Genomic DNA, 27,062 nt, shown 5'->3' with positions numbered 1-27,062 from the left:
CTGGGCCATCAACACTCCATCACTCATGGGGGAAGGGCTCATACGGTCGCCACCCTTCCCTAAGGAACTACAGGCCCTTAATGGTGGTTGGGACAGGGGGAGGCATGTTCCTCGGTGGTTGGCCACTGGTAAGCTGCCCTTATTCAAGTAAATAACCCTCCCCCATGCTCATGCAAGCCACCCTAATTAAAGGCAGTGGTGTAGTGGTCAACCACACATACAGAAAGAAGGAGAGAGACTCTGGGAAGAAGTTTGGTGAGCAGAAGGGGCTAAGAGATGGAAATAGGGGAAAATTATATTCTGGATGTATATGAACTTCACTTGTAGCCAAGAGGCAGAGAAGTGATTTTTCCAGAGGTTTTTTTTTTGTTTTGTTTTTCGAGACAGGGTTTTTCTGTGTAGCTTTGCGCCTTTCCTGGAACTCACTTGGTAGCCCAGGCTGGTCTCGAACTCACAGAGATCCGCCTGGCTCTGCCTCCCGAGTGCTGGGATTAAAGGCATGCGCCACCACCGCCAGGCGATTTTTCCAGAGTTTATAAACAAAGTGGGAGTCTTGCATAGAAATACAGTAAGAATGTGGGTTGTGGAGGTGTGTGCAAAGCACTATGGGATGGGTCTTCCAAGAGGAAAGATATAACCAGAGGCTGGAGTTCAGTGGGAGGAGGAATGAGGCTAACACAGGCTCACATTTATAGTGCAGCATAGGTCAGCATGGCTGGAGCCTGGTCTGTGGGAAGAAGCACAAGCTGAGGTGACAGAGTGGCAGTATGCCGCGCAGGAGAGCCCTGGGCTAGCCACTTAGAGTAGCTGGCCTACCACGGCACGCGGATGCAGGTGGACGACAACCAGAATCCCTGGCTGACACTTCCCTCAGCTACACGGTTCCATCTTGACAGTTCCTAAGATGTCACGGCCTACATAGCCAAATTTTAAGTTCTTAAAAGGTGCAGACTGTAAAAGATAAAAGCTTTGCTCGGCTGCGGCAGCCATCTTCCAGTAACTCGCCAAAGTTACAAACACAGGTTAAGAGCAGGGCACTCGCACGTGTTCTCTGGGCCTTTGAGGAGTTGTAGACATCAAGGGAATGGTCCCTGTTCAAAAAGGAATGTCCTAAAAGTGTTACCATGGCAAAAAACAGAGTCTACAACGTCACCCAGCATGCTGTGGGCATCACTGTGAACAAGCAAGGTAAGGACAAGATTCTTGCCAAAAGAATGAATGTGCAGACTGAGCATGTCAAGCACCCTAAGGGCTGAGACAGCTTCCTGAAGTGAGTGAAGAAAACGATCAGAAGAAAAAAGGAAGCCAAAGAGAAGGACACCTGGCTTCAGTAGAAGTGCTAGCCCGCTCCACCCAGAGAAGCACAGTTTGTGAGGACTGACAGGAAGGAGTCTGAGCTGCTGGAGCCCATTCCACTTGAATTCATGACCTAACGTACAAAAAGAAGTAAAGGACCTGGATTGTAAAGTGCTTTTCCTAAAAATAAATAAATACAAATAAAAATAAAAGCTTTGGCTTAAAGCTCTGAACCATTCACTCGGACTTACGTAAGCAACCTAGCAGTCCAGCTTGTTCTGTAGCCATGGCAAGGGCAGTGTCCTGTTGAATCTGTCGCCATGGTGGACAATTAGCTGCTTTTCCATAGCTGAAGCTTATCTGACTTCTCTTTACACTCATCCTTCACTCACTGTCTTTCTTGGGACAGGGTCTCACACAGTGTCCCAAGCTAGCCCAGCAGTCACTATATATTAATAGCTAAGTAGCCCAGGTTGGCAATTTTTACAGTGGTGTGGAGGATGGGGAAGGACCCTGGTATGTATTCTGTTTTTCTGTATTTCTTGCTTTTATTTAAGGCACGGCCTCTGAGCCCCTCGGGAGCTCTTCCTGCAGCTTGGCATCCCCTTGCTTCGGTGGCTTCTTCTCTGAGTCTCCATAAACTCTTGGAATGGCTGCTAAAATCGATTCTTCTCACTCACCATTAGCACTCTCAAATTCTGTGCTCTGGCAGATGACTGCAAAGAGGCCTCTCTCAGCCTGTCAAACCCTCAGAAAATACAAGACCCTCCAGCATTTACCACGAGAAAGCTGTCGAGACAACCCCAGTGCTTCAGTGGACTATGGAGGAGTACTTTTTACTAGCAAATCCCTTTACACATTTAAAATCAAATTTGATCTATCAGAATTAAATTTTCACACGGTATTCTAGGGAATACATCTCTAATATAGAGCAAGCAGTGTGCTGATTGTTTTATTAACCGCTGGCAATAAAACAGGGCAGAAAAAGGAATTCAGAGTTTTAAAAGCTGCTTTTTATGGCATGCAGTATATATTTCAGTTTGAATACAGACTTTATAATCAAACTACTTCTACTACGGCCAGCAAGAGGGCTCGGGGGTAAAGGTGCTAGCTGCCGAGCCTGACAACTTGAATTTGATCTCTGGTACCTACACAGCAAAGGGGAGACTTGACTCCTACTAACTGTCCTCTGGCCTCCGCTCATGAGCCATGATGGGTGTACATGTATGTGTGTGTACAAGCACATGCATGTACACACACACACACACACACACACACACACACACACACACAAATAAATACATACAATGTAAATCCCAGCACTGTTGCTCATCAGTTGTGTTACCCTGAGCACAACGATTACCTTCTCTGAATCTCAGTTGCCATAAAGAATAAAAGGAGGGAGCGTTCTAAGTAATGTGTCTCCTAGGGTTGTGGTGAGGGCCAGTGGGATGGGAAGAGTGATTCTCAGGAACAGAGACACACAGCAGCCTTGTGCCAATCTGCAGATGAGCAGATAATTGGATAAAAAGGTGGAGTTTACACAACAACAGAGTTTTTTCAGCCATAAAGAATGAAATTATGTCATGTGTAGGAAAATGGATGAATGGACATCATCATGTTAGTCAGAATAAGCCAGACTCAGAAAACAACCACATGTTTTCCCTTTATCTCTCCTCTCTCTCTCTCTCTCTCTCTCTCTCTCTCTCTCTCTCTCTCTCTCTCTCGCATAAAAGTAAAATGGAGGCTACTTAAAATTTATCTTTTACTTTTAAAGTTATATGTATCTGTGTATATCTGAGAGTAAGTTTGCCCTCATGAGTACAGGTGCCTAAGTAGGCCAGAATAAGGCATTGGAACACCTGCGGCTAGGGTTCTAAGTATTTGTGAGCCACCCTGATATAGGTGCTGGGAACTGAACTTGGAAGAACAGGTCTCAGGAGACCACGTAGGAAGATGAAGTGAACAGTGGGCAGGAGACTAGGAACAAGAGAATGCAGTGTGGATGCATGCGTGTGTGAGTGTGTTCATGTGCATGTGCGTGTGCGTGTGTGTGTGTGTGTGTATGCATGTGAAGATAAGCAAAGTATATGATATATTCAGAAAAAATGTTATTATGAAGCTAGTCATTTTGCATAACTAATTTATGATAGGAAATAAAAAAGCAGTCAACGCAATATCTGGATATAGAAAACACCCTGTGAGTTAGCTACTACTGTCACATGGTTCTTAGACTTCTTTGGTCCCCACCAAACATAAAGAATAAAGAGGAGCAGGCATGCTAACATGGTGACATGTTAGCACTCAAGATAGACAGAGGAAGGAAGGTCTTAGCTATATAGTGAGTTCAAAGTGGATATGGGCTACATGAGACTTGGTCTCAAAAACCAAAAGGAAAGAAAGGAAGAAAAGGAATTAAGAAAGAAAGTCAGAATGAAGAAATGGAGGGTGGTCTGAGATCAGCACTATGGGGTTTGATGTCTATAGGAGATGTGATGTCATGTCAGTTCTGGGGATGAATCCAGTCGTGGGCATACTAAGGGCTTTTCCACTGAGCTACACTGCTCACTCCTATTTTTTTATTACATGCTAAGGGATAGTTTCTTCATGATTTTGGCCCACTTACTTGGGTAGAGTAAACCTCAGTCCTGGGCTTGAGGGGCTGGCATAGGACATATACCAGAGACAACGGACAGCCATGTGTTCATGAAAGGGTCTGACTGTCAGACCAACAGGACTCAGCCTAGACTCCACAGTCATGGCATGATGATGATTCAGGTCTATCTCTGTCTCTGTCTTTCTCACTCACTCACTCCCTCACTGACACTACTCCCTCCCTCTCCTCTCCCTCCTCCAGGAAGGCAAGCCTGGAGATGCTGGTGACCATCTTTGTCAGCCACAAGGAATAGCTTCCCAAGCAGGAAGTTGACAGCAGCACTCAGCCATGGGATGAAGAAAAAGGAGTACAAGCAAGCCCTGCTCCAGGGGCTCACGTGGACGTGCAGCGATATGCGCTGATTTTCAGCTAAGCTACTCCGTCACTTTCGTTCAAGTGACACCAGGCTTAGGCCTCTCCCGGTACTCTGTTTTCTACATAGAAATCCAAGACTTCTTGCAACCCACATCAGGATTATGGATGGGGGGGCCTGGCTTTTTGCGCCACACTCTTGGAGGACACTGGCCATATCTCAGGCCCTTCCCCTGGGCAGCATTTTGCCGAGTAACTAGCAAATCCACAAGCTCCATGGCTGGAACTAAACAGGAGTATTAAAGTTGCCAAGAAATGGGGTGAGGAAAAGAGGCAGGCTTGAACTGGAGACTTGGTTCTCCTTCTACAGGAAGGGATTGCTGGGGTGACCTGCTGGTCCTTCTGTGTGTTGGTGTGCTTAGGTGTCAAGCAAGTGAAACCAATCCCCAAGATCCCTTTTCAGTTCTAACATTCCAGAAGCTTCTATTACCCCTGGGCTCCTCTTCATTATGTATGGGGTGGGATAATTGATTACAATTCTCATACTTGTCTGCTTTCTTCTGTTTCAGCTTTAAAAATACTCCAGTAGACTCTCAATTTCTGTATCCCAAGTACTTATTTCCTCTCCAATTTCCTTCTAAGAAAAACATATTTATTTTTGTGTAGTTGGACATAATGACCCCATTTTCTTCCCATTTCTATATTTTTAAATCTAATTAAGGTGATGCGTTCCTGGAGAGTTGAAGCTGTGTTTTCCTGTGGGTGTAAACATTATTTTTTCTAACTGCCAACTGAGCTGCCAGTTTTGACAGGGATGCCGGATATGGGTTTTAAGTAACACAAGCAGGGAACGGGTCTGCGGCCCACACAAAACAAATACAGAACTACTGATCTCCCCCAAGTTCACCTCTGACTTACTCATTTATAATCTTAGTTTGAGTTGACATCCTCCCACAGAGATGCACGTGACCTCCGTGGCGACAGGACCAAGATTGAGTCATCAGGTGACCTGCCAAGTGTCACCCAGGTAAATAACATGGCATGGGTGTCAACCCAAGAAACAGAACATCAGGTGACCCTCCTGGTGTCACTTATGTAAATAACATGGTCATTCAGGTCAGCAGGCTTTTCCCGGCAGGGGTGAAAGGTCAGTCCTAAGATAATTGAACATCAACGTCAAAGCTCCACATTTCTTGCTCTCTAGTAACTCACTTGCTCAGGAGTTTGGATAGATCAAGCACCTGGAAAATGAGTGGCCACGTGATCTGTTCTCTGCAGACACAGCTGCCCAGAGGGAGTGGTGTGCACACAACCCTTCGCACTGGGTGCCTAGCCCATGCTTGTTCCTGGGACAGGCCGTCAGCTCCAAGGGCCATAATGGGTCCCTTGGTAAACATAATGAAATCAGGTGGAGACAGAGGTCATGGGTTGGCTGGCACTGCAGTGCAGGGCTGCTGTCAAGAGCATGCTTTCTGTCACCTGCTTCCATTAGAAGGCCCACTTTGTCCTGCAGATGACTTCCTGTGCTCACACGCTTTCTTGTTCACATGCGTCGGGAAGAACAGCACACCTGTCTGTTCTGAGTTTTGAATTGTGTGTCTTGAGACTGGCCTAGGTACATGCAGTGAACTGAGAACTATGGCTGGCATAAGATTAACTGTGTTAATCCTAATCCCGAAGAGCAGAAGCCGAGCAGAGAGGAAAGGGGAAGGTATGGGAGCAGTGTTAAGAAGCATGTGAGTGACTCCTGAGAAGCAGCCATTGCAGTTCCTGGCATCAGTAAGCCGAAGAAGCCAGGCACCCCTGGAGCTGTGCTATTAGCCACTGGGCTCCCTTTCCTTAGCCCAGGCTTCTCCACAGGGCTAGATTTCCTGGATCTAATCTCCAACAAACGTCTTTGGTTCACAGCACAGTTCTTCTGATGCACAGTAAAATCATGGACTGGTTAGGGTTCTTGGCTTGTTGTCCCATGCTCTTGGAGGACAAAAGCATCTCCTAGCACCTTCCCTAGTGACTTATCCCTGTGGTTTTTTTTCTGCCTGATACCTAAGCCATTCACCTGGGACACATTCTTATGCTGTTTTAGGCCTGCTGGCTGAGCTACACACCATTACAGTCCTTTCTGTGTAAAAGCATCAAGGAGAAAATATAATGAACAAAATCTGTATCTATGCCATCTGTTTACATTAATGTATAGACAATCAAATCCCTATTATCAGATGTTTATGGCACAATAAGCTACTTTTAGTTTATTTAAATATTTTTGTTATTTTTGTTGGGAAGGAATGGCTTAGAAAAGAAAAACTAACCCAACTTGAGAAAAATGTCAGCGTCCCCAATGCCCAAATGTTCCTTCTAAAACAAATATATACCATGTCTCCCATCTACAAAGAGGCAATTCATACTTGCACTAGTATTCAGACTTTTCATCTCATGTATCCCCATGCTACAAAGGCCGTTATTCCCATTGTCAGGACAAGGGTATAGAGGGAGTGCATGGCTGCTCTGACTGTCCACTCTGGAGCCCTACCCGGTCAGGAACCCGTCTGGAACCTGCGGCCACAACATCTATGACCTGGTTTTACCAACTATCATTCAAGCTTGATCAGGAAATCTTCACGGTTATCTTATTTTCATGTCATCTCTGTTTATACCTGTCCAGGGCAGCATGCCTTTAGTGTCACATCTGAATGTCACATGTTAACATTCTTCATGATTTGATCTTAGAAACTGAGCAAACATATTATAGATAAGGTAAACAGGGGGGAAAAGCTCATGTTTGAGATTCCACTTACACTCTTTGGACATTCCCACTTCAAAGCACTTCTGCAGACGGCAGTACTGGCATCGATTCCTGGTGACTTTGTTAATAACACAGTTCTTATCTCGGTGGCAAGTGTAGATCATGTTCTTCTGAATACTTCGGCGGAAAAAGCCCTGCAAGCAAGAAGATGAGCAGATAAACAGCTAACTTCATGAGAGACCAAATCCACCTCGAGGTGCATCTTGGGCTCTGCCTACTGATAAAGGGACCGCTGCAAAACCCAAAACCCGAGGTCTAGATAAATAGCTCAGTGGCTAAGAGCATTTTTTGCTCTTATGGGGGACAGAGGTTGTGTCCAGCACTCACATGTAGCAGCTCACAACTGCCTGTAGTTCCAAACGGACTCTGACACCTTCTTACCTCTTTCTTTGGTAAGCCCCAAAGACCCTTTTAGTCAAAACTAGCAATGACTGTTAGTGTCTTACTAAAATGTATACCAAGCTGATTTGCTTGGAAAATATCAGATAGAGCTAGAACACACACAGGCTTAGTTAGCTCAACTGGCTCTTTGGCAGGCCAGAACAGCTTCAAGGGAACCCACTGCTAAGGAAGCCGGTGCGCAAAGCATAACATTTGCCAAATGCATTGTACACAGCATGTAAGAGTTGGGAACTTCTGAAGTCTTCTACAAGATTGTTTTTGTATTTAGCTCCATATCACAACCATTAAGATAATGGCTTAATCTACCAAGTGAGTGTTTAATATCCCAAACTGAAAACAAGCTAGAAAAATGGGTCTCGTTGATGTCACACCAGAAGGGCCCTGTCCAGCACAGCAGACACCCTTTCCTCTAGAGATGTTGTAGAAAGCTGGTAAAATCTTTCAAAAGTCTGGTTGAAGCACAGAGAATTTCTGCCCAAGGAAAAATAATCCTTAGGAATTTTTATTGCCTTGTGGAGGACATCAATGAACTCTGCATCTAATTTGGCAATCATTTCTTTTTTTTTTGGAGCTGAGGATCGAACCCAGGGCCTTGCACTTGCTAGGCAAGCGCTCTACCACTGAGCTAAATCCCCAACCCTGGCAATCATTTCTTTTTTGCTTTCATCATGAATGTCTATGTGTCTGTCACCGTTTGTCATCTACCTGTCTACCTACTTACCCACCACCTGTCTGCATTTCCCTCATGTCATTCTTCCAGGCTGCCTTGCCATCTACTCTTCTCATTAATAGATTTCATAACATTTGTGTTCGATTTTATTTACATGTGCTTGCTGAGTGATTTATCATTGTTTTTTTTTTTTAACTTCCGGAGAATACTTTGATAAAAGCAGCAATATATCCTGAATTGTGCAAAACACTCATGAAATGAAGTAGGCGTTAGGCTCAGGAGCAGGGGCCTCACGTCTCCTCTGTTTCCCCCAGTGGCTACCAGACAGCTCTGTAGACATGGGTGATGGAGTGCTGCTTGTTCTAATCAACAGGAGGAAGTAGCAGGTGATAAACGCTTAGCTGCCATCCTTGCTTTCTCTTCTAATTGCCTGATAGGGCACTGCTGCTCTGTGTATTAAAAGTGTGGTGCTCTACTCTACCAGTTGCTGTGGGATTTACAGCCTCTCCACAACCATTCTCCTGAATGTAGGAAATATGTTGAGCAGAGCACAAGTCTCCCCGTGTGAGCACAACCCTCCCCGTGTGAGCACAACCTTGCCTGCGGTGGATTACCACAGCGGGAGCCCGATTAACAACCTCCAGTGCTCAACCCATGAGCCAAGAACACTCATGGAGTGCACTTTGTTTAGGATTTTCACACATGTGCCCTTGGATTCTAGAGTCTAAATAAACATATTGTTACTGGCATAGTTTAACTGTAAAGGCCTGGAAATCCGGTTTAAGATTGTCATGTTGTCAGTAGCCCAGACACATACATTTTCCAAGGAAATATGGTTTATTTTTTCTCCCTCTGGTGCTACAAGAATGCTCTGAATCTAAAACAATGGGTCCTGGAACCCGAGAAGTGTGTGCTCCCGTGTCAGAGTACCTTTTTCAGGACACTGCGAGGCACCATTGGTTCCCAGAGGTATCAACCCAACACAAAAACAAACAAACAAACACTTTCATTGCTCCGTGGCCAGGAAGAACAAAGAGTGTGATGGAAGGAGATAGTCTTTGTGTGTGAGAGGAACGAAAGGGGCGGGGAGATACAGATGCCCTTTCCATTTATTTAAAACTGAATGTTCAGTTCAGCAACGTTGTCGTGACTGTGGAGCACAGGAAACCAACACTGGGATATTCAAGGGAAATGAGAGAGAACAACAGAACTTTATATGTCACTAATTACCCATCAGTGTGGCTCAGAAACGGTGACAGAAACTAAATAGGACTTCTTGGTTTTCCAGATCAGGCTTGGCTGAGTGTCAGCAGGTCTCAGTTTCAGGAAATCACCCCCAGCACGGCAGATCCCTTGCTGACTATGACACACGCTGGGAGGTATTTCGATCTGAGTGTTGAGTAAACAGGGACTGTCTGTGATTCTCATGGAGTTTTGTGTCACCCACATCTTTGTCTTCCCTCACTGCCACCCTCTGTTGTGGCATAAACATCATCCCTGCTAGAGACCCAGCTTCAGGAGTGTATGTGGATGAGGAGGCAGAGCCCAGGCCACTGACACTTTAATACTACTGTATAGGTTGACTTCCTACTTACTTGAACATTATTTAAGATGGAATTGTTTTATCTCTGGCTTGCTTGGGAAGCCAGCACCGTAAACATAGAAGATCCAGTGAGCCAAAATTCCAATGGAATCTCATGCCCCATGGACAGTAAGTCTACAGAAGGTATGGAGCCCTGGGCCACCGATTCCTTGAGGAGATGAGATCTGAGTGAATATCAGGGACACCTCAGTATTTGCTTTTTTTTTTTTTAATTTTTTTTTTTATTTTTTGAGGAATTCTGAGAAAGCAAATGTTTCTTAAGTGATTCAATGTGATTTAAAACCACATATATGTCCAACTCAAAATAAAAGCCTCATATGATTGGTCTTGGACTTAAAAATATGGGCTTTAGAAGTCCACATATAACAGTTCTTGAAGCAAGTAAATGGTAGACACCTATAGAGAAAAGCCCAAAAGGCTGACTATGAGAAGATGAAGGACCTGGTTCTATCTGGAGAAAAAAAGTAGAGGTTAGACACAGTAGAGAGAGTGCCCTGTTGGAGCCCACTAGGTTTCCTAGTGGCTGTACCCACTAGGACTGCATAAGAGGTTGACTGGACCACGGGCCTGGGTACCAGGTGGCTGTAACTAGCAAGGGGGAGGTCTTTTGCTCCACCCCTTGGCATTGTTATAAATAGACCTTTGGAATAAAGTTCTGGGCTGGTAGATAAGGATCCAGGCCCACCGAGTCTATCCTGTGTTTTTTCTCTGTTTCTCTTCCTCTCTATTTCTGAGTCTCTTATTCCTCAATCTTCAAGAGTTCCTGGGGTAAGTAAGTGTGGGGGCTGGTCTCCCACAGTGCCCTGCCCCGGGAGTCAAGCCTCCTCACTGTCTCTGTGACCTAAGCAGGTCACAGCCTTGTACAGCCGGGCTCTCGGCTCCTCTGTCAGGGACTGGGGGATGTACTGATGGTCTTCTCCAGCTGCCTCATCCTGGGTTAAAAATGCATCAGTGTACCAGAGTGAAGACCAGAGGTGGCCGAAGAAGAGGACTAGTGTCAAGTGACGAGTGTCAGAAGACTTCAGGGACGGCTTCCACCTGAATGACCAAGAGTGGTAGTTTTCTATACTAGCTGGAAACTTAAAGGACACAAAGGACACCAAGGATGCCAGTGCCATTTATTAACCACACTGGAGAGTGCTCAAAACCTGCTCAGACTATTTCTATCTTACCTTATGGCTAGGAAGGACCATCGCTCTGACTCACTTCTATTATCTGCAGTGCAGAAACTACTTTAAAACAAGACACTCAAATGTCCTCCTATACCCACATACCTAAAACTCCAGATTCCCTGAACAGACTAACTAGCTCGAGCTTGCTCATCCATTAAGCACACAGAAGTAAGTCCCACCCCGTCCCTCCACCCTTTGTCTTGTGAGGTTGGGCCACCTCCTCTAACACTTCCAAATCACGGCTCTGGAGCCCCCATCGGCTTCACCTTTCCCCAGCTTTCAGAGGCAGTCATGTGTAACAGTGCCCACTATCTTCCATAGTGGCTGATGTTTTAAGATTTAGACACTAGTCCACAACTGTGAACTAGGCTTTAGATCAGTGTGTACGGATACAGATTCTGACTCTATCACTTACCTACCTCTGTGACCTTGTGCTAAGGCCTCAGTTAAGTCTGAACTGGCTGAGGCCTCATCTGCAAATAAGACTGGGGAAGAGCCTACCCACTCCGATGAACATGGTAAGTATCAACCACAGTACCTCTCCCATGTAACAAGAGCTTGGCGAGTGATAGTTCTTGTTATTAGAAAACCCCGTTTCCTTACGGGAGAATTCATACACACACTCTGTAATTAGAATAAGGATTCTCTAATTGGAAAGAACAGTGCTGCCATCTCGGCATTCTTACAGGTGAGGTCCTCAGAGTGGCACGAGCTCTTTCTGTGCTCACTCATCCGCTTGCTGATTCAGTAACTTCATGTCAATCAGCTGGCGTGCACGGCGATGCTTTCTCAGTCTGTGTTGTGGGTTGAATAGAAAATGTTCCCTATGGATTTGTATATTTGAACACTTGGTCCCCATCTGGTGGTGCTGTTTGGAAAGGTTCTGGAACCCTTAGTGAGTGGAGCCTTGGTGGAAGGAGCGTGTCAGTGGGGCAGGCTCTGGGCTTTTACAGCCTGGCCCCCTTGCTCGTCACTGGACGCCTTTTGAGCACAGATGCAGTGTGACCAGCGTCCAGCTTCTGCTGCCATGACTGCCTTGCCTGTAGCCGTCCGTGGCTTCCTCACCACGGTGGACTAGATCCCTCTGGAGCTATAAGCCATAACAAACCCTACTGGGTACTTTGTCATAGCCACAGATAAAAGAACTAACAAAATCTGTAAGAAATTATGTGAGCTCTGTCAAAGATGCTACAGAGCAGTATGGTAACACCATTACACTTCACCTCAGCTAAAAGACTGAGAACTTTAGTGGAAGCAGGTCATGAGAAAGATTGACATGGTATTTAGCACACGGTAGATCATATAATTCTGACTGAGTAAATGAAAGCTATGGGAATTCGGATGAGTTGGAGGGGACTCTCCATGGGATCTGGGCTCTAGAGAAGGCATAGGATGTGAGTGGCAGGTGTTTTCCCAGAGGACTCTGGGTTAGCGGCACGGGGTGGGGGTACAGTGTGAATGGGGGTAGTGCACAAGAGACAAGAGGAAAGGGTCGGGTGTTTGGACTTGAGCAGGTCTCCAGGGAATGCCAATCATGGGCTAAGGAGACACTGCACTCTTCTGTGCACAGAGGCCAGGGTCAGAATTACGGCTGGCTAAAACTGCTGAGGCAATCGGGAGTTGTTGACGTCACCATGAAGTTACTTTTTTTTTTTTATTAAGTAGCTGTTGGGCTCTGGACACCAATACACATGTATAATACCTTAGCTGGCCTTTGCTGGGCAGGACTGCAGCCAGGAAATCCTTATTCCCAGGTAGCGGTGCCATCACTGGCTTGAGTTTAATCATCACACATAATTGCTTGTGGGGAGTCACACTGTGCCATTCTGAGAATGAGCTGTGTGTAGCTCTGTGGCTGATAAGCCAGGCATAGATGTGTGGTAAGAATGGGCACCAAGCAAAACCTTTATTTTTCAGAAAGGCAGTTTGGCATCGTTTTTCAGTCACAAAAAGCACTGGGTCAGGAGAATGTCACCCACATAGCAGTGTGGGACACTGTGGTGGTTAGTTTTAATCTTTAACTTGATCCATCCTACCATCTCCTGGGAACAGGTCTCAGTGAGGGGTTGTCTAGACCAGGCATGTCTGTAGGGGGTTGTCTTGATTGTTAACAGATGTGGGAAGACTTGGGCCACTGTGGGTAATACCATTCCCTAGCCAAGGGGTCCTGACCTAAGTGTGCAGAATGTGCTAAGCACTAAACATACATGTAGTCATTTCTCCATTCTTGACTATGGGCTGTTTTATGTTCCTGTTGTCTTGACTTTCCTGAAATGACGAACTGTAACTTGAAACTGTCAGCTGAAATAAACCTTTATCCCCTAAGCTCCTTTTTGTCCTGACATTTTACCACAGCGACAGAAATGAAGTAGAACAAACCCGTATGTGTGAGCTGAGCTGTGGCCCAATTAATTTCTATACCATGCGAAGTCCAAAGGAAAAGAGAAGAGCCAGGAAACTTATGTGTTTTGTTCCATCATTAAAAGGAAAAGATTCCAAGTCCATCTCAATCCAAGAGTAGTCGGATGACCGCCCAGGTCACGGACTGCAGGCAATGGTTCCTAGTCCCAGACCTGCTGCCAACAGGAGGGGACTGTGGAATAATCCCCTGGCCACCCTGGGAAGCAAGGTTTCAACACCAGGAAGCCTGTTGCCTTAAACAAACAGAAAAGATGCTCGGTGGGTAGAAGCTCACTCACCACAGCATCTGAGAAGTTATTAGTAGCAAGTGTGAGGCAGACAGACCACGGAAGACCTATCCACCCAGCTGAAAAGACAACGGGCGAGGGGGAGGGAGAGAGTGGAAAACGTGAGTTTCCTTCTGAGGTGGTGGGCACGGACCTAAGGCCAAGAAGACTCTGAGCCAGCCAGCCAGTGTTCCACAGAAGGAAGCCCAGCTGCCCCAGAGGGAGGGGCATGTTTGCTTGCTTGTTTGTTTTTAAATAAGCAATTAACTCCCCACCAGGACTTGGTCCCAGGCTGGGAATTTAGTAAACATGAATGAACAGCAATATAAGGTGGGGGGAGGGCTCCGTGGGCAGCAGATGCCGTTTCTAGAAGTGCAGCTGGGACGCCACTAGGGTGATGGCTCACACGTCCTCACCAACAACTGAGTGTGTCAGCTCCACTTGTCCCCTTCCAGCACTCTTTAGCTATGGCACACTTAACACAGAGGAAAACAGGACTTTGAGAGGCATCTGAAGCAGTCGTTTTAAGGGAGGCTGTGCTGGCCAACTCAGGCAGAGCACTGTTTCTATATGTTGACTAATCTTTCTGGAAGACCAGATTTCAGCATTTTCCTGGACCCTGTCAAGTGAGGGCCCCTGAGAGATCCAGCTTCCCCTAGGCCCAGGGGCCATTACTGTCAGTCCCTTTAAGCCCCAGTGAATTAAAACTCCCTGTGATTGGCTGTGAGGGGTGGCCTCTGCTCTCGGCCAAGAGCCTGAACTTGCACCAGACACTTCAGAGTCTGAGCATCCCAAGAAGGGCACAGAGCTAATGCCTAGGCTCACCGTGAAATTTACTATAGAGCAACAGGATCCAGTGAAGAAAGGCTGCTGGGTAACTAATAGAAACAAAAGACCCTATGGTCAAGAGAGATGACCCAATTGGATCAAATATTTTAAATTAGGTAACAAGAAATGCATTTCCTCCAAAGTATGACATTGGGTAAAATAATGGTTATAGATGATGAAGCCTCATGAAAGTTTAATTATCATAATCCTGTTCTAGTGGACAGGTGGCAATCCTCTAAGTTTGTGACTAGTCCAAAGGCTCAGTCTGCTAATTAAAATGGCCGTTCTTTAAAGGGGGGTGGGTTGTGAGCATGTGGTCTCACAGGGTTTGCACAGGCTCATGCTACAGAATGTCTGCAGAGAGACAAGCATGTCCAGGACGTCCTGGGCTTTCTCTCTCCTGCGCTCATGGGCTCCTCTGCTTGACCTGCTGGTGGTTAAAGGACTATGGATCAGACAGAATTAAGTCGTCTCCACAGTCACACTGACTCCCCTGGATTCCCTTGAGATACCTCTGAGAAATTCCACTACCTCAGCAAGAGACAGAGAGGCCAGGCTTGCAGAGTTTCTTTGATAAAGGTTTGCTATGGGCTTTATTTCCTGCCTAGGGGATTCTGGGGGGCCAGGGCAGGGGGAGGAGCAGCCACACGAAACTTTTCCAGAGTTGCATAAAATTTTCTTCCCAAGACCAGGGTAATGAGGGAAAACTCCAGGAGGGCTCAGAAGCTTACTGGTGACCTCTGGATGTCCCTGACTATGCTTGGGAGCCACCCAAACTCAGAACAATGTCAAAAGAAAGTCAAGGACACAGGGTAGGGCAGCAAATGGACTATCCCAAGAACTCTAGGGCAACAGGGTACATGTTCTAAAGATGACACCTGGGAAGACAGTCATTGCTTCTTGAGAGTTTGAAGATGAAGATAATCTAAAGCAGAGTGTAAAACACCTTCTAAAATGAAAGAATTCACTGGCTTCACAGAGCACTCTTCAATTCTGGACTTGACAATTTACTTTAAACCAACCAAAGACATCTGTTTTCTAGATCACATGGGTCAGTTCTTTAGTGCTCTTCCACAGTGCATCCCATAGTTACCAATTTATTATCAGGGTTACATTAAATAGAGCAGGGCAAGAAGCCAATGAATTTGAAGCTTTTAAATTCTCAGTTATTTTACTGAAAAAAAAAAGTATAGCTCCTTAGCTAAAACCAGAAGGGAGTGCCTCCCCCCACTCCTCTCCCAGGAGTGAGTGCCCATCCCCAGCATCCGTCATAAAGCTCATCTGCACCTAAATTAAAGATTCCAGTCTGGACTGTGAAGGAGGGGCAAGAATGTTAGTAGAAGGAAAAAGAGTCAAAATGCACTCTAATACACTCCAAAACTCTTTGCCAAAGAGCATGCATTTTAAAATCCCTAAGTCTGGTATGCAGTGTTCACCATCAACACAGGCAGGGTTCAGCTCTATTATAACACTGTCGATGACACTGAACATTGCCATGGCAACCCCACACAGCACATAATTCAAAGCCCTTTCACAGACACCAATAATTATGATGGACTTACAATGTTTTAGGACATTAAAGACCTAAATTAGTAGAGAAAAAAATGACTATCCACAATTTGATGGGCTTTTCCCCTCCTGTCTCAAGTGGATTGGATTTTCAAGGCCAGTCTGGAGTCTTCCTGGTATAATTTTTCTCCCTGACTTTATACACGATTCCATCCTAAAGCTGAAGTGGAAAGGGAAGAAGTCTGATGCAACACGAGGACCAGAAAAGAGAGGCAACTTAGGCATTGACATGTATGTCTTCTAAAGCTCAGGTAGAAAAAAAACAGGGAGAGGTTCCTCTGCCTGCCGTCAGCAAACACCACTCTGGTGGAGCAGAATTGCACCATGTTTATCTAGAAAATACTGCCTGAGACCCAGCTTCCAAAATGGAATCTACCCTTGAATGGAAAAGCCATGTTGACACCAATTGTCATACATATGTTGACACCAAGTGTCATACAAGTCTGACATAAGAAAGCATCATCCCACGTCATAGTCCCAAACACAGAGATGGTCAGTGAGAGGGTGCAGCATTGCCTGCCCCTGGTCAATGACACTTATGTAGGCCGGGCACACCCAGGGAATTCTCTGTACACTTCATCTTGGTGATTTGTGGATCTCCACAGTGCAAAGTCCTTCTTCTCCTCGCTCTGTGCGTCCGTCACCCGTGCTCATGCTCCACAGAGAGGAGGGGCAGACTTGGGAAACCATGATCTTGCTCCTAGCCATGGACACAGCCTATGGAAACATTCACAACAGAACACTGCCTTGTGTATAACTTTCCCCAAGACAGTTCCCTTTGCAGGCAGCATCTCTAACACTAGCATAGGAATGGTGAGACCAGCAGAGAACATGAACCCAATGAATGAACAGTCACCAAAATTCTTTTCTTCTTCCATTTTTTTAAAATTAATTTTTTCAGGTTAGCACAGAAATCCAAGTCTCATTATGGCAGCTTCATGTAGATATGTCATTATACCTTGTTCTCAATTGGTCCCCTCTCCCACTTCCCCAGAATATTCTTAGTATAAGGGAAAGGAAAAGGAAGTGATATTTTCAGCAGCAAAGCTCCAATATCATAAATTCAGTCAGAAATGCTAATTTAGTGATTTATTCCAAATCCCCTTCTCTCTCATCAAATTAGCAAAGAGATGGGCTGGAATTCCACCCACAGGCTCCCCTTTCTTGATCTTTAACATTAAAGCAGCTACATTATGTCAGCACGCGGCCAAGAGTTGAGATCAAATAGGTCCCCAATGCAAAGGTAAAGTTCTCTTAAACACCATGAACTTGCCTGCAATTAGCACGTTAGAGTCTCCACCTAGGCACCTGCAACAGAAAAATGCACTCTTGGAGCTCTTGTTGTTTCCAAGACCCTCAATTTTGCATTTGTGGCTCCTGCTCTAGTAAGAGAAAAATTAGCAGAATCCACAGAATTAATTTTTAAGTGTGCTTCTCTGCTTCCCATTTATCCAGTTCTTGCTGATACAGAGTGGCTGCCTCTCACCACAGCAGAGGCCGGGGTGAAACAGCCCTGGCCATGAAAGAGGCACCTGCCAGTGAGTCAGGCCACTCTCCAGCTTGCAATTAAAGGCCACCTAATGGATGTAGGGGGAGCTATTTTATTTTCCCTGACAGAGTCCTTATTTTTAAACTCCCAGCTTCATTTTCAAAAACGGCTGCCTTTAGACAGAAGGAACAATCTATCTTCTGTGAAAAGCTGCACATTTCTCCATCTCCTGCATCAAAACTGCACTTCCTCCACAGTCGGGCTGCACAAAGCTTTGGGTGGTCCAGGCAGGACAGGCTTATTAAGCGAGGCAGTTCCTGGTGTTAACGCCTGCTCTAAAGATGCCGTGTTCCTGCTCCGGGGTAGGCAGGCTCATCAGGAGTTTTTGGATGTTTTACCCTACTTTTGCTTCTAAGAGATAACAGGCCCAGGGAACCGTCTTCAAAATTCTGATGGTCTCCAGAGGGGCAAAGGAGATAACATGGAAGGGTGTGCTTCTTTTGAACCCTGGGTCCAAACACACTAGGTCATCTGAACCATATGCCTATCGTGGAGTTTGGAGATTATTTTCCTTAGATCAAATAAGACAGAACATTTCTTTGGACATGGTTGGCCTTCTTCCTTGGAACACACACATTCTCAGCAAGGATAGTTCTATCCAGTTTTCTCCAATGAGTAATTAGGAGATGTTCACAGGCAGGTGTAGAAAGAAGAGCGAGGCTCCATAAATCACAGTTGAACTGCGTGAACCAGCAGAGGGCTGAGCAGCCTCTGAACACAGCTTAGCCAGGCAGCACTGTTTCCAGACTTGAGGGACTTGGAAGGGGCAATTCTCCTGCTGCCAGTGGGAGTTTTTGCAGCTGGATGGATCCCTGCAGCCTGGACAAGCACTTCCTCAAGGCAGGAAAGCAGGCACTCTGAGTTGCGCTAAGTCTGTACTGGGAGCCTGTGCATCTCACCCCCAATTCCTGTTTGTTTTCATTATCCCCTGAGGCTAATGTGATAAAGACCAGAGCCAGCTTCTGGAGGCATAAGAGGACTGCACAGGACACACCGGCCAGCATCACGGATCCCGTGACAGTGTCAGGTGGTCACACAAAAGGCAGGCAGGCTTCCACCTTGCCATGAAAAAGGAACCCACATGCAGAAATCCCTCTGAAGGAGACCTGAACTAATCTGTAATTTTAAATTTCCAAATGGCTTTTACGAGCTTGCTTACTCAAAGCATTTCCTTTAATTTTTAATTTTTATCTGCACAGTGCTCCAAAAACACCCCAATGTGAGTTCTCTCCGCCCATCTTGTTATCTTAATGGGGGAAGGGAAGAGTGTCCTGCTGGTCACTCCACCTTAGGTGTTCTCATTTACAGACTGAAAAAAAGTGCAGACGTAAATTATTTACAATCTATTGTATCTACATGTATTTTGTATGCATTTACAACCGGCAAGGGAAGCAGACTATTTTTTACTTTTAATTGTGTTGGTATCTTGTCTGTTTTCTGGAAAGTAGAAATGGAGGAGGCTGAGGCAGGAAGAGCTGGGGTAAGCCATTTAGGGGAAGTAACTCCAACACCCCATTAGGAAGAAGCCCAGAGCTGCTATTTATGCTTGCCATGTGCCTGTCACCGCATCTTCATGGATGAGAGCAGGGTTGTCTGCCTCCTTAGAGAAGTAGACACAAGCCTAGTACAACGGCTTCCGGCTGTAATCTGTAACTCAGGAGTCTGGGGCAGGAGAAGTGCTATGAGTTCCAGGCCCTGCTCGATCAGTGAATGGCAAGATACTTTCCATCATATCTAGGCACCAAAGAGCCACAGTATGTGAATGAGAAGGGCCTCATCCAGAGCCCTGCCTCCCCCAAAAAAGACCTCAGCCAAGTTATAGAGCAATAATCAGAGGTGAGTCATTGATGGGTATAGCTGACCAAGTGGAAAGAAAATATTTAGAGCAGTTAAATATATGCATATATACACACATTTATAATACAGTCGCATATATATATATAATAACACACATACATAATACAATTCCTAATCTATACCAGGAACCTGATGGAATAGGACCAATCACAAAATACAGGATTTACAGCTGGAAACTCAGGATTTAGTCTAGAGCCTTCTCTGTAAACATCTTAGACTGTCTCCATGAAAGGCACAAGGGCACTGGATATGTCTGTGGGTGGCCCCAAAGCACTTCACTGTTACTGAACTTGAAGTAAGTCTTCAGAATTCAGCAACCCAGGCATTCGCACAGGTTAGTCTATCATGAGTGGCAGGCGTGTATGGATGATGCCTGGTCCGCATGCCATTTATTATATAGGATGTTTGTCCCAGACCAAATATGGAACCACACTTGGCTTCCAGCAGATACTTGCTCATGGAGTTGAGTGCGAAAGTCCACCTGCCATGTGCCCTTCAGCAGCTGAGGAGTGAAAGCCCTCAATGGGCTCCCTAGAGCTGTGGGCAACACCACCTTCTGCCATCAAAGCCCTGTACAACGTGCTCAGCTACTCTCTGCATTCCATTCTGAACCCCTCAAACTATCTCCTAGAACCAGTGTTTGAGAACTCTGTCTGAATGAGAACCTCCTTTCTATACATTCTGTGGGGCTGGCCTGTAGAGAGCACCAAATGTCCCAAATACTGGAGACATTTTTGTATTGAGTCAAAACCCAGCCAACCAACATTGATAAGAGGACACAAAAATAAGCTACATCTTATGTGATATTTATGAGTTTCATTTCCACTCTGTCAAATGTGATTTGTGGCAGCCCACTTCAGAGAAAGCTAGGGCCAACCAGTGCATCCTCTTTCCTCTGAAGCCTACCTCCCCAACTAGTGTGAGTTTCAGACCAAGCTCATGACCTCTCCAGCCATTGCCTCCCACCCAGGACAGCCTCACATCACCTCAAGCCACATGTGTGAGAAGCCACAGCCAGGGTTCTCTGCCTGTGTTCTGAAGAGGACCAGCGCAAGTGAGAAGGCTCTGCTTTCCTTCCAGTCTGGTTTCCTCAATAAAAGGGAAAAACTGAATGGAAATGAAAAGTCTACAATTAAAAAAATTACATTTCGCTTCCTTTTGCTAATATCTGTAAGATGATATTTTTGGGGCCGGCAGGGACTCCAGATGGGTCATATAATGAATATAATTTAATATGTAGGACCTGGAGTTCACAGAAACACATTTTTCCCAGCCAGAAGGTAGCAGGCTGTCTCACACTATTTAACACAGAACACCAGTGCCGCCTGCTGCGTCTCTTCTCCTTGCACATTGGCCTTTAATCCTAACATCAGTGTGGCCAGACTGCACGCCATCAAGCCGGAAGCTGTCACTGTCTGTGATAGGCCAGCACACTGCACACTCCCCAAAAGTCCAGAGACTGCTATCTGCTCACCCTGCTTTTCCTCCTGGGTCTCAGGATTTATGCTGCCAATTAAGGCCATAACAAGTGCCCCAGGTTGACCTCCTAGGAGCAAGAATTAATTAAGCACAGTATTTCTTAGTAAGGAATGACATTTCCCCAAATGAGTTACCCAAGGTAGCCATGCTGCTGACATGCTGGTACATGCGGGACTCCTAATTGTGAATGCAAGTAGAACACTCCAAGGGCATGGGTTAGTTTATGCTTTTAATTTGACAATAAAAGAAAACAAGTTTTACTTTTATTTTTATTTTGAGGGCAAAGAGAATGTTTTGAGTGTATATAATGTGGGGGGCACAGAATTCTTTACATTAGTAATATCATATAACCTCCTTCAGTTATTAACAAAACAAAAGGAAGAATCTGGGACTCACATTTACCATCTGCCCAGCTTTCAAACACAAGAAGTTTGCTAGAAAACACTTCTTATCCCAAATTCTTAAGGTCCCATAACAGACAGAATTGAGGTGAAAATAAACAAAACCCAACCCGGCCACGGTCTCTAATTTGTTCATTGTCCCATGACCAGGAGAGTCTAATCCAGGTTGTTCGGACTCTTTTTTTTAATTATAACCTCCTTCTTAAATATTCACTGTGATGAGAGAGCAGCCACATACAGCACATATAGATGGATAGGCATGCCTGCGTGCCAGGAATCCCTACTAAAAGGTGGTGTGTGGCCGGGCAGTGGTGGCACACGCCTTCAATCCCAGCACTCGGGAGGCAGAGCCAGGCGGATCTCTGTGAGTTCGAGCTAGCCTGGGCTACCAAGTGAGTTCCAGGAAAGGAGCAAAGCTACACAGAGAAACCCTGTCTTGAAAAACAAAAACAAACAAACAAACAAAAAAGGTGGTGTGTGTGTATGTGTGTGTGTGTGTGTGTGTGTGTGTGTGTGTGTGTGTGTGTAATGTGTCTATGTCATGTGGGTGTCAGTACACATGGAGACCAGAGGGTGTCATAAACCCTAGAGCTACAATCATAGCTGAGCTGTCCCACATGGTGCTAGGCAACAAACTGTCATGCCCAGAACAACATTACTCACTCTTAATCACTAAGCCATCTCTCCAGCCTGAGAAATGCTTGTTTATAATCAAATGTGAATTGAAATTTACTTTTTCGTGCATGATATACCTTAATAATTTTTTAAGCATTTAAAACATAAAAAAAGTAATCTTATCTCTTGACTGTATAAGAAGTGGTGGAGGCAAATCCATCCTGTGTCAGCTTATCTGACGACCTAGTGTAAAGCTGTACATCAAGTCATCAATGGAGATGGTGAAAGGCCTTGAGCGCATCCACACACAGACACACAGGCTGCACACTCACTATCATCAGCCTACTCTCTGAGTCTCTTGGTGGGATACAGAGAAACCTGACCCTAGTTTATCTCCTCAGGGCTCTCAATCAAGGTGAAGAACACCCTCAGCCTGGATGCACTATTGCTATTGTGGTGGGAAAGAGACCTTGTCCTCCCCTGCCCCTCTCATCCAGAAAACTTCCACTCTGAATTAGAGACCTCATCCTCTTTCCTTGAAGGCATGAACATAGCCAGCTTCCTTCTGCAAATCCCCACAGCCTACTTGCCAATTAATGTATTTAACTCTAAGGAGCAGGCGCTTTTTAATTTAGCTCATCCATCACCAACAGAACATTTTGGTAGAAAATATTAGGATTTCCAAATAATTTTATAGCTCTGTAAATTGCCAACATACCATCTGCAATTGAATTAACATTTATAACCAAACTGAAATAATAAATAAAGCAAATTACACTGCAAATATTCGCAAGTGCCCAATATGCACTTGAGAATGATAATTAGCATTTTATAATCACGCTTCATTTTCTTTATCCAACTCCCTGTCACATTAATGATAAAATATTTTAAACTGTGCTCTATCAGAGAGAGCGGCACAGTCTCTAGATTAGCCATTAACTAATGCAGAGAAGGAGAAAGGCCGCTGCTCACTTCCATAGACAGAGTTTGCCTCCCAGTCTTGACTTTGCTTATCTCCAGGTTTTGGGTCCTTGTTTGCCTTGCTACCTAGAGGTCCAGAAAGTCGATGCCTGATTTATGCCCTCTAAACCTGTAGCTCTGTGGTGCTGCCCTGGGGCCTCTTGTGAGTAGGACCCTTACATAACATGTTCTGCTAGGATGAGACATTCCACTCTTGAGCGAAGCCTATTCGGACTCTGAGGGTTCCGAAGGGAGGCCTGAAGACTGAGGAAGTAAACAACTGAAACTTCTCAGGAAGTTCCTGGGAGCTGATTCACAAAGTCCCTCCCTCCCTAAGGTGACATGAGCACTGAGGACTACAGAGATACAGACCAGCCAGGCTATCTGGAAGACACACCCTGACCTGTTAGGCTGCCTTCAAGTCATGCAGCATGTGCCAGGGCTCCAGGGTTTGAGAGCTGCCACCCACGCCAGGTTGGCTTCCAGTGACACAGCTGCCTTTGAGTCATTTATGCTCGTGTAAGTAACCCCAATAAACTGACTGGTTCACCGGGTTGGACTTTGGTGATATTGTTAATACAGTCTGTCATCAGTTCCCTACATGGAGTGAGGAGACATTTGCTCATGTCTCCCCCAAAATGTCATGCAACAAAGATGAAAAGAAATATTAGAAGACGTGTCATACTTGTGCTAGCTGGTTTTATGTCAACCTGACACAGCCTAGAGTCATCTGAGAAGAGGGAACCTCAAATGAGAAAATGCATCTGTGAGATGGAGCTGTGGCCCAGTCTGTAGAGCATTTTCTTAATTAGTGATTGATGGGGGACTGCCCAACCCTTTGTGGGTGGTGCCATCCCTGGGCTGGTGGTCCTGGGTTCTATAAGAAAGCAGGGTGAGCAAACCATAAGGTGCAATCCAGTAATCAGCACCCCTCCATGGCCTCTCTATCAGCTCTGCCTCCAGGTTCCTGTCCTGACTTTCTTTAGTGATGGACTATGGTACGTAAATATAAGCCAGAAAACCCCTTCCCTCCCTCAGGTTGTTTAGGTCACAGTGTTTCATCACAACAGTAACTGTAACTAGGATAATACTCTTGTGCTCCAGAGAAGGGATTGGGGTGGAGAAGCCAATCGGCTGATCTCATTCAATAGAAGACAAGCCCATTTTCACACAATTTTCCTGGAAGCCTGTTCTTACCATGCCCTGATGCCTTTGGTGAAAGCATGTGTCAATCTTCTTCCTCCTCAAATAAAAAGGAATTCAACTGCATAAATAGATGAGAAATGCACAGGTGCGTGCACACACACACACACACACACACACACACACACACACCCCTCACCTAGTTTTTCTACCAGTGACCAAATTCTCACTATTTTCCTCCAAAAACAGTTTCTTAAAAAAAAAAATTACTATCCACCTGCACTTTGGAGGCCAGAGCAGGAGGATCATGATTCTAGGCTAGCCTGGGCTGTGTAATAAGACCTTTCCTCAAAAAAGAAAAACAATAACAAACAAAAATCCCCAAGACTGAACCCCAAATGCCTTGCTTCCTCTTGCATACCGGACATCTCCCAGTGCTCATCTGCTTTCTAACACAGGAGTCACTGGCCACACGTGGCTATGCAGTGTGGCACGTGGCATCCAAACTGAGCTATGCTGTTAAGGTGAAAGGCAGGTTCCTGCTTGAGAAATAAGCATGAAAAGGCTTAATGAGAAAATAGCTTGAGAGTTGAGTGTTGACACAGTGGTCCTTCCAACTGTATTGTGAAGAATATGTTCGTCTAGTGACCAAAAGGATTCAGAGGCCAAGTCAAGGCAAGCTGTGGAGTTGTTGATGAAGGAAGTCCTGTGGGGTCTCAGAGGACGGACTTTCAATCTCAGCCTCTGTCCAGCTGCTTGTCAATGTGTAGATTTGATGAGCAGCCACTGGACGCAGAAATGTGGAGAGGACTCAGTGGGCTGCTGTGTGCTCCACCTCAAAGTCCCTCCAGCTCCTAGAGGGAAGGAGAAGCTTGCAGAGTGCATCGGGGAGACCATCCAGTGGCTGTAGGCTTGGGTCTTGCGGCTAGATAGGCCGAGTTCAAGTCCTACCTCCGCAGGAGGTTGCATCATCTCTGACAAGTCACACAATCACTACACCTTGTTTAAATTTTACTTCCAGATAAAATTTAAAAGAATGATCAAATCAGTACTATTCTCTCTCTCTCTCTTCATAGTTACAAAGGTTAAATGAGCTGATACATATGCAGAGCCTAAAACAGAACCTGGCACACAAAAGTATTTTAAAAAACAAACAAACAAACAACAACAACAACAACACCTCCTAGCTGCACTAAAAGTCATTAGACAGAAGTGTCTACAAGGCAAAGGGACCTGCAAAAGGGGCTAAAGAAATGGAACGAGGGCCAGGTCAGACCAGGACTGCAAGCAAGCTGGAGTCAGGTGCAGAGAAGAGGAAAATGTCTGGAAGACATTGTAATAGGAGAAAACGCTGTGTTTCTAGAACCTTCCATACACACAGTACCTGCCCCTCACCTGAGGCTGCTTAGACCTGACAGAGGGAGTGGCCTGCTCAGACCAGTGTTGCAGGATTCCCTTTCCAGGTTACCGACAGAGAAGACATGCCAAGTTACACTGCAATGTCCTGCTGCCTCCAGCCCTGCCAGTGATTCTCAGGGTGCTTTTGATTGCAGAAAACAAGTTCCAGATGGAGTCCTTTGACTTGTGTCCTCTCACCTTCCCAGCATCTGCACAGAGGTTGCAAAGTGCTGAGTGCAGAAACAGACTGAACTTTGTACTCATGCAGAGCTGGGGCATACAGCTTTTGGACAAGCTTCCAAATCCAGTGCCAACCCCATAAAAGTAGGAGACTCTGACAACAAAGGAGATTGACTTGATGTTCTTTCAAAGTATTTTCTCGTCTGCTGACTGTATAAGCCCTGTGTTTGGGGGTATTGAAATGTTTGGAGGACTAGACAGCACCTTGGCAAAGTTACAAGTAACTAGAGAATCTGTCAGTGCTAGCCCCTCGCTCCATAAGGGAGCAGCTCTCTAGTGGTGGTCCCTGAGTCTGTGGATATGGCGCAGTAGCAGAGCATTTGTCCAGCATGCTCAAGGCTCTGGGTTCCATCTCTAGTACTACAGTGAACAAATCCTGCCCAGAACTGATGAAGCCCCTCACCACGCAGGGAACTTCTCAGAAAAACACATCTCCAGATGCCTTGGATCTCAGATTCTGGCTCTGAAACATGATATATCATTTAACAAGCCATCTAGGTGATCTCAACCCAAGGAAAAGTTCCTAGTTCACCTAGATGAGGAATGACTCAGAAGGCCGCTGAAGCTCTCCCTCCCCACCAAGCACCACTGGACCAAATCAACCTTTGCACAACTCACACACCATCTCACTCCCACCAACATGGCCAAATCTTCAACTCCAGGAAGAAAAGGTGGAAACAGTTCTGCAATGTGCCAGTCTGTGCAGAAGATAATCAAGCAGCCTTGACTTTGAAGTCAAGTGCATAGATTGGAACAGCTGTGGCTCTTACGTTCAACACTGTCGAAGAGGACCGCCATGCATCGTGCCATACTTTGAGGAGCTAATGCATCTGAATGTGAGGAGGGGGGAAGGGTGGGCCTTCCATGCCATTTGTACCCACCCTGGCTTGTGTCACGGGATGAGAATTCCATCCATAGGGGAAAAGGAAGTGAAAACCAGGAAGTTTGCTTGGCTTGGGGACTTCTCTCCACCTCAAACTTATTGCAGGTAAGTCAAAATACTGCCAGGCTACTGTGAGAATTCTCCCCCCAACTCTCGGGGCGGGGGGATAAACAATCAACATCTACCCTCTTCTCATAAAGTTTCAATGACAAACCAAAGTGTGATTCTACCAGGGCTCACCCTGGGGAACCAATGAACTTACTGGGCTCACTTTACAGAGCATAGGTGAGGGGTCACATGACAGGAGTTGGGGTGACCAAAGCACTGGGAACTCTTCATTCAGCATGGATCACGGCTTCCCCATAGCTTCACAGAGGGAACCCTTTCCAATTAACTTCCCTCAGCCTATATATTCCATTGCTTCCAGAGACCAAGTCCCTAAGCCCCACCCCCAACCCGGCTTTGTGCTATTACTGTGCAATTGCCAATAAAAGGCTGGAGGAGTGGGTAGAATCTCAGGTGAGGGTCCTTCCTTTTGT

General features: G+C 45.7%; 1 protein-coding gene across 4 annotated transcripts in view; it reads right to left on the bottom strand.

Annotated features, from left to right (window-relative positions):
* Rarb (retinoic acid receptor beta) overlaps nucleotides 1-27,062 on the bottom strand; it is a 147,352-nt gene that overhangs the window by 74,646 nt on the left and 45,644 nt on the right. For 2 of the 4 annotated variants that reach the window (XM_059274180.1, XM_059274182.1), the window contains exon 3: nucleotides 7,060-7,201. In XM_059274180.1, coding sequence (XP_059130163.1) covers nucleotides 7,060-7,201 — 142 coding nt within the window. Of the gene's footprint in view, nucleotides 1-7,059; nucleotides 7,202-9,734; nucleotides 9,787-26,785; nucleotides 27,012-27,062 lie in introns of those variants that run through there. The other 2 variants (XM_059274181.1, XM_059274183.1) reach the window with 2 other exon arrangements.

This window comes from Peromyscus eremicus, chromosome 9, assembly GCF_949786415.1.
Source record: "Peromyscus eremicus chromosome 9, PerEre_H2_v1, whole genome shotgun sequence".
Taxonomy (NCBI): domain Eukaryota; kingdom Metazoa; phylum Chordata; class Mammalia; order Rodentia; family Cricetidae; genus Peromyscus; species Peromyscus eremicus.
This window is presented reverse-complemented; position numbering and strand designations above follow the sequence as displayed.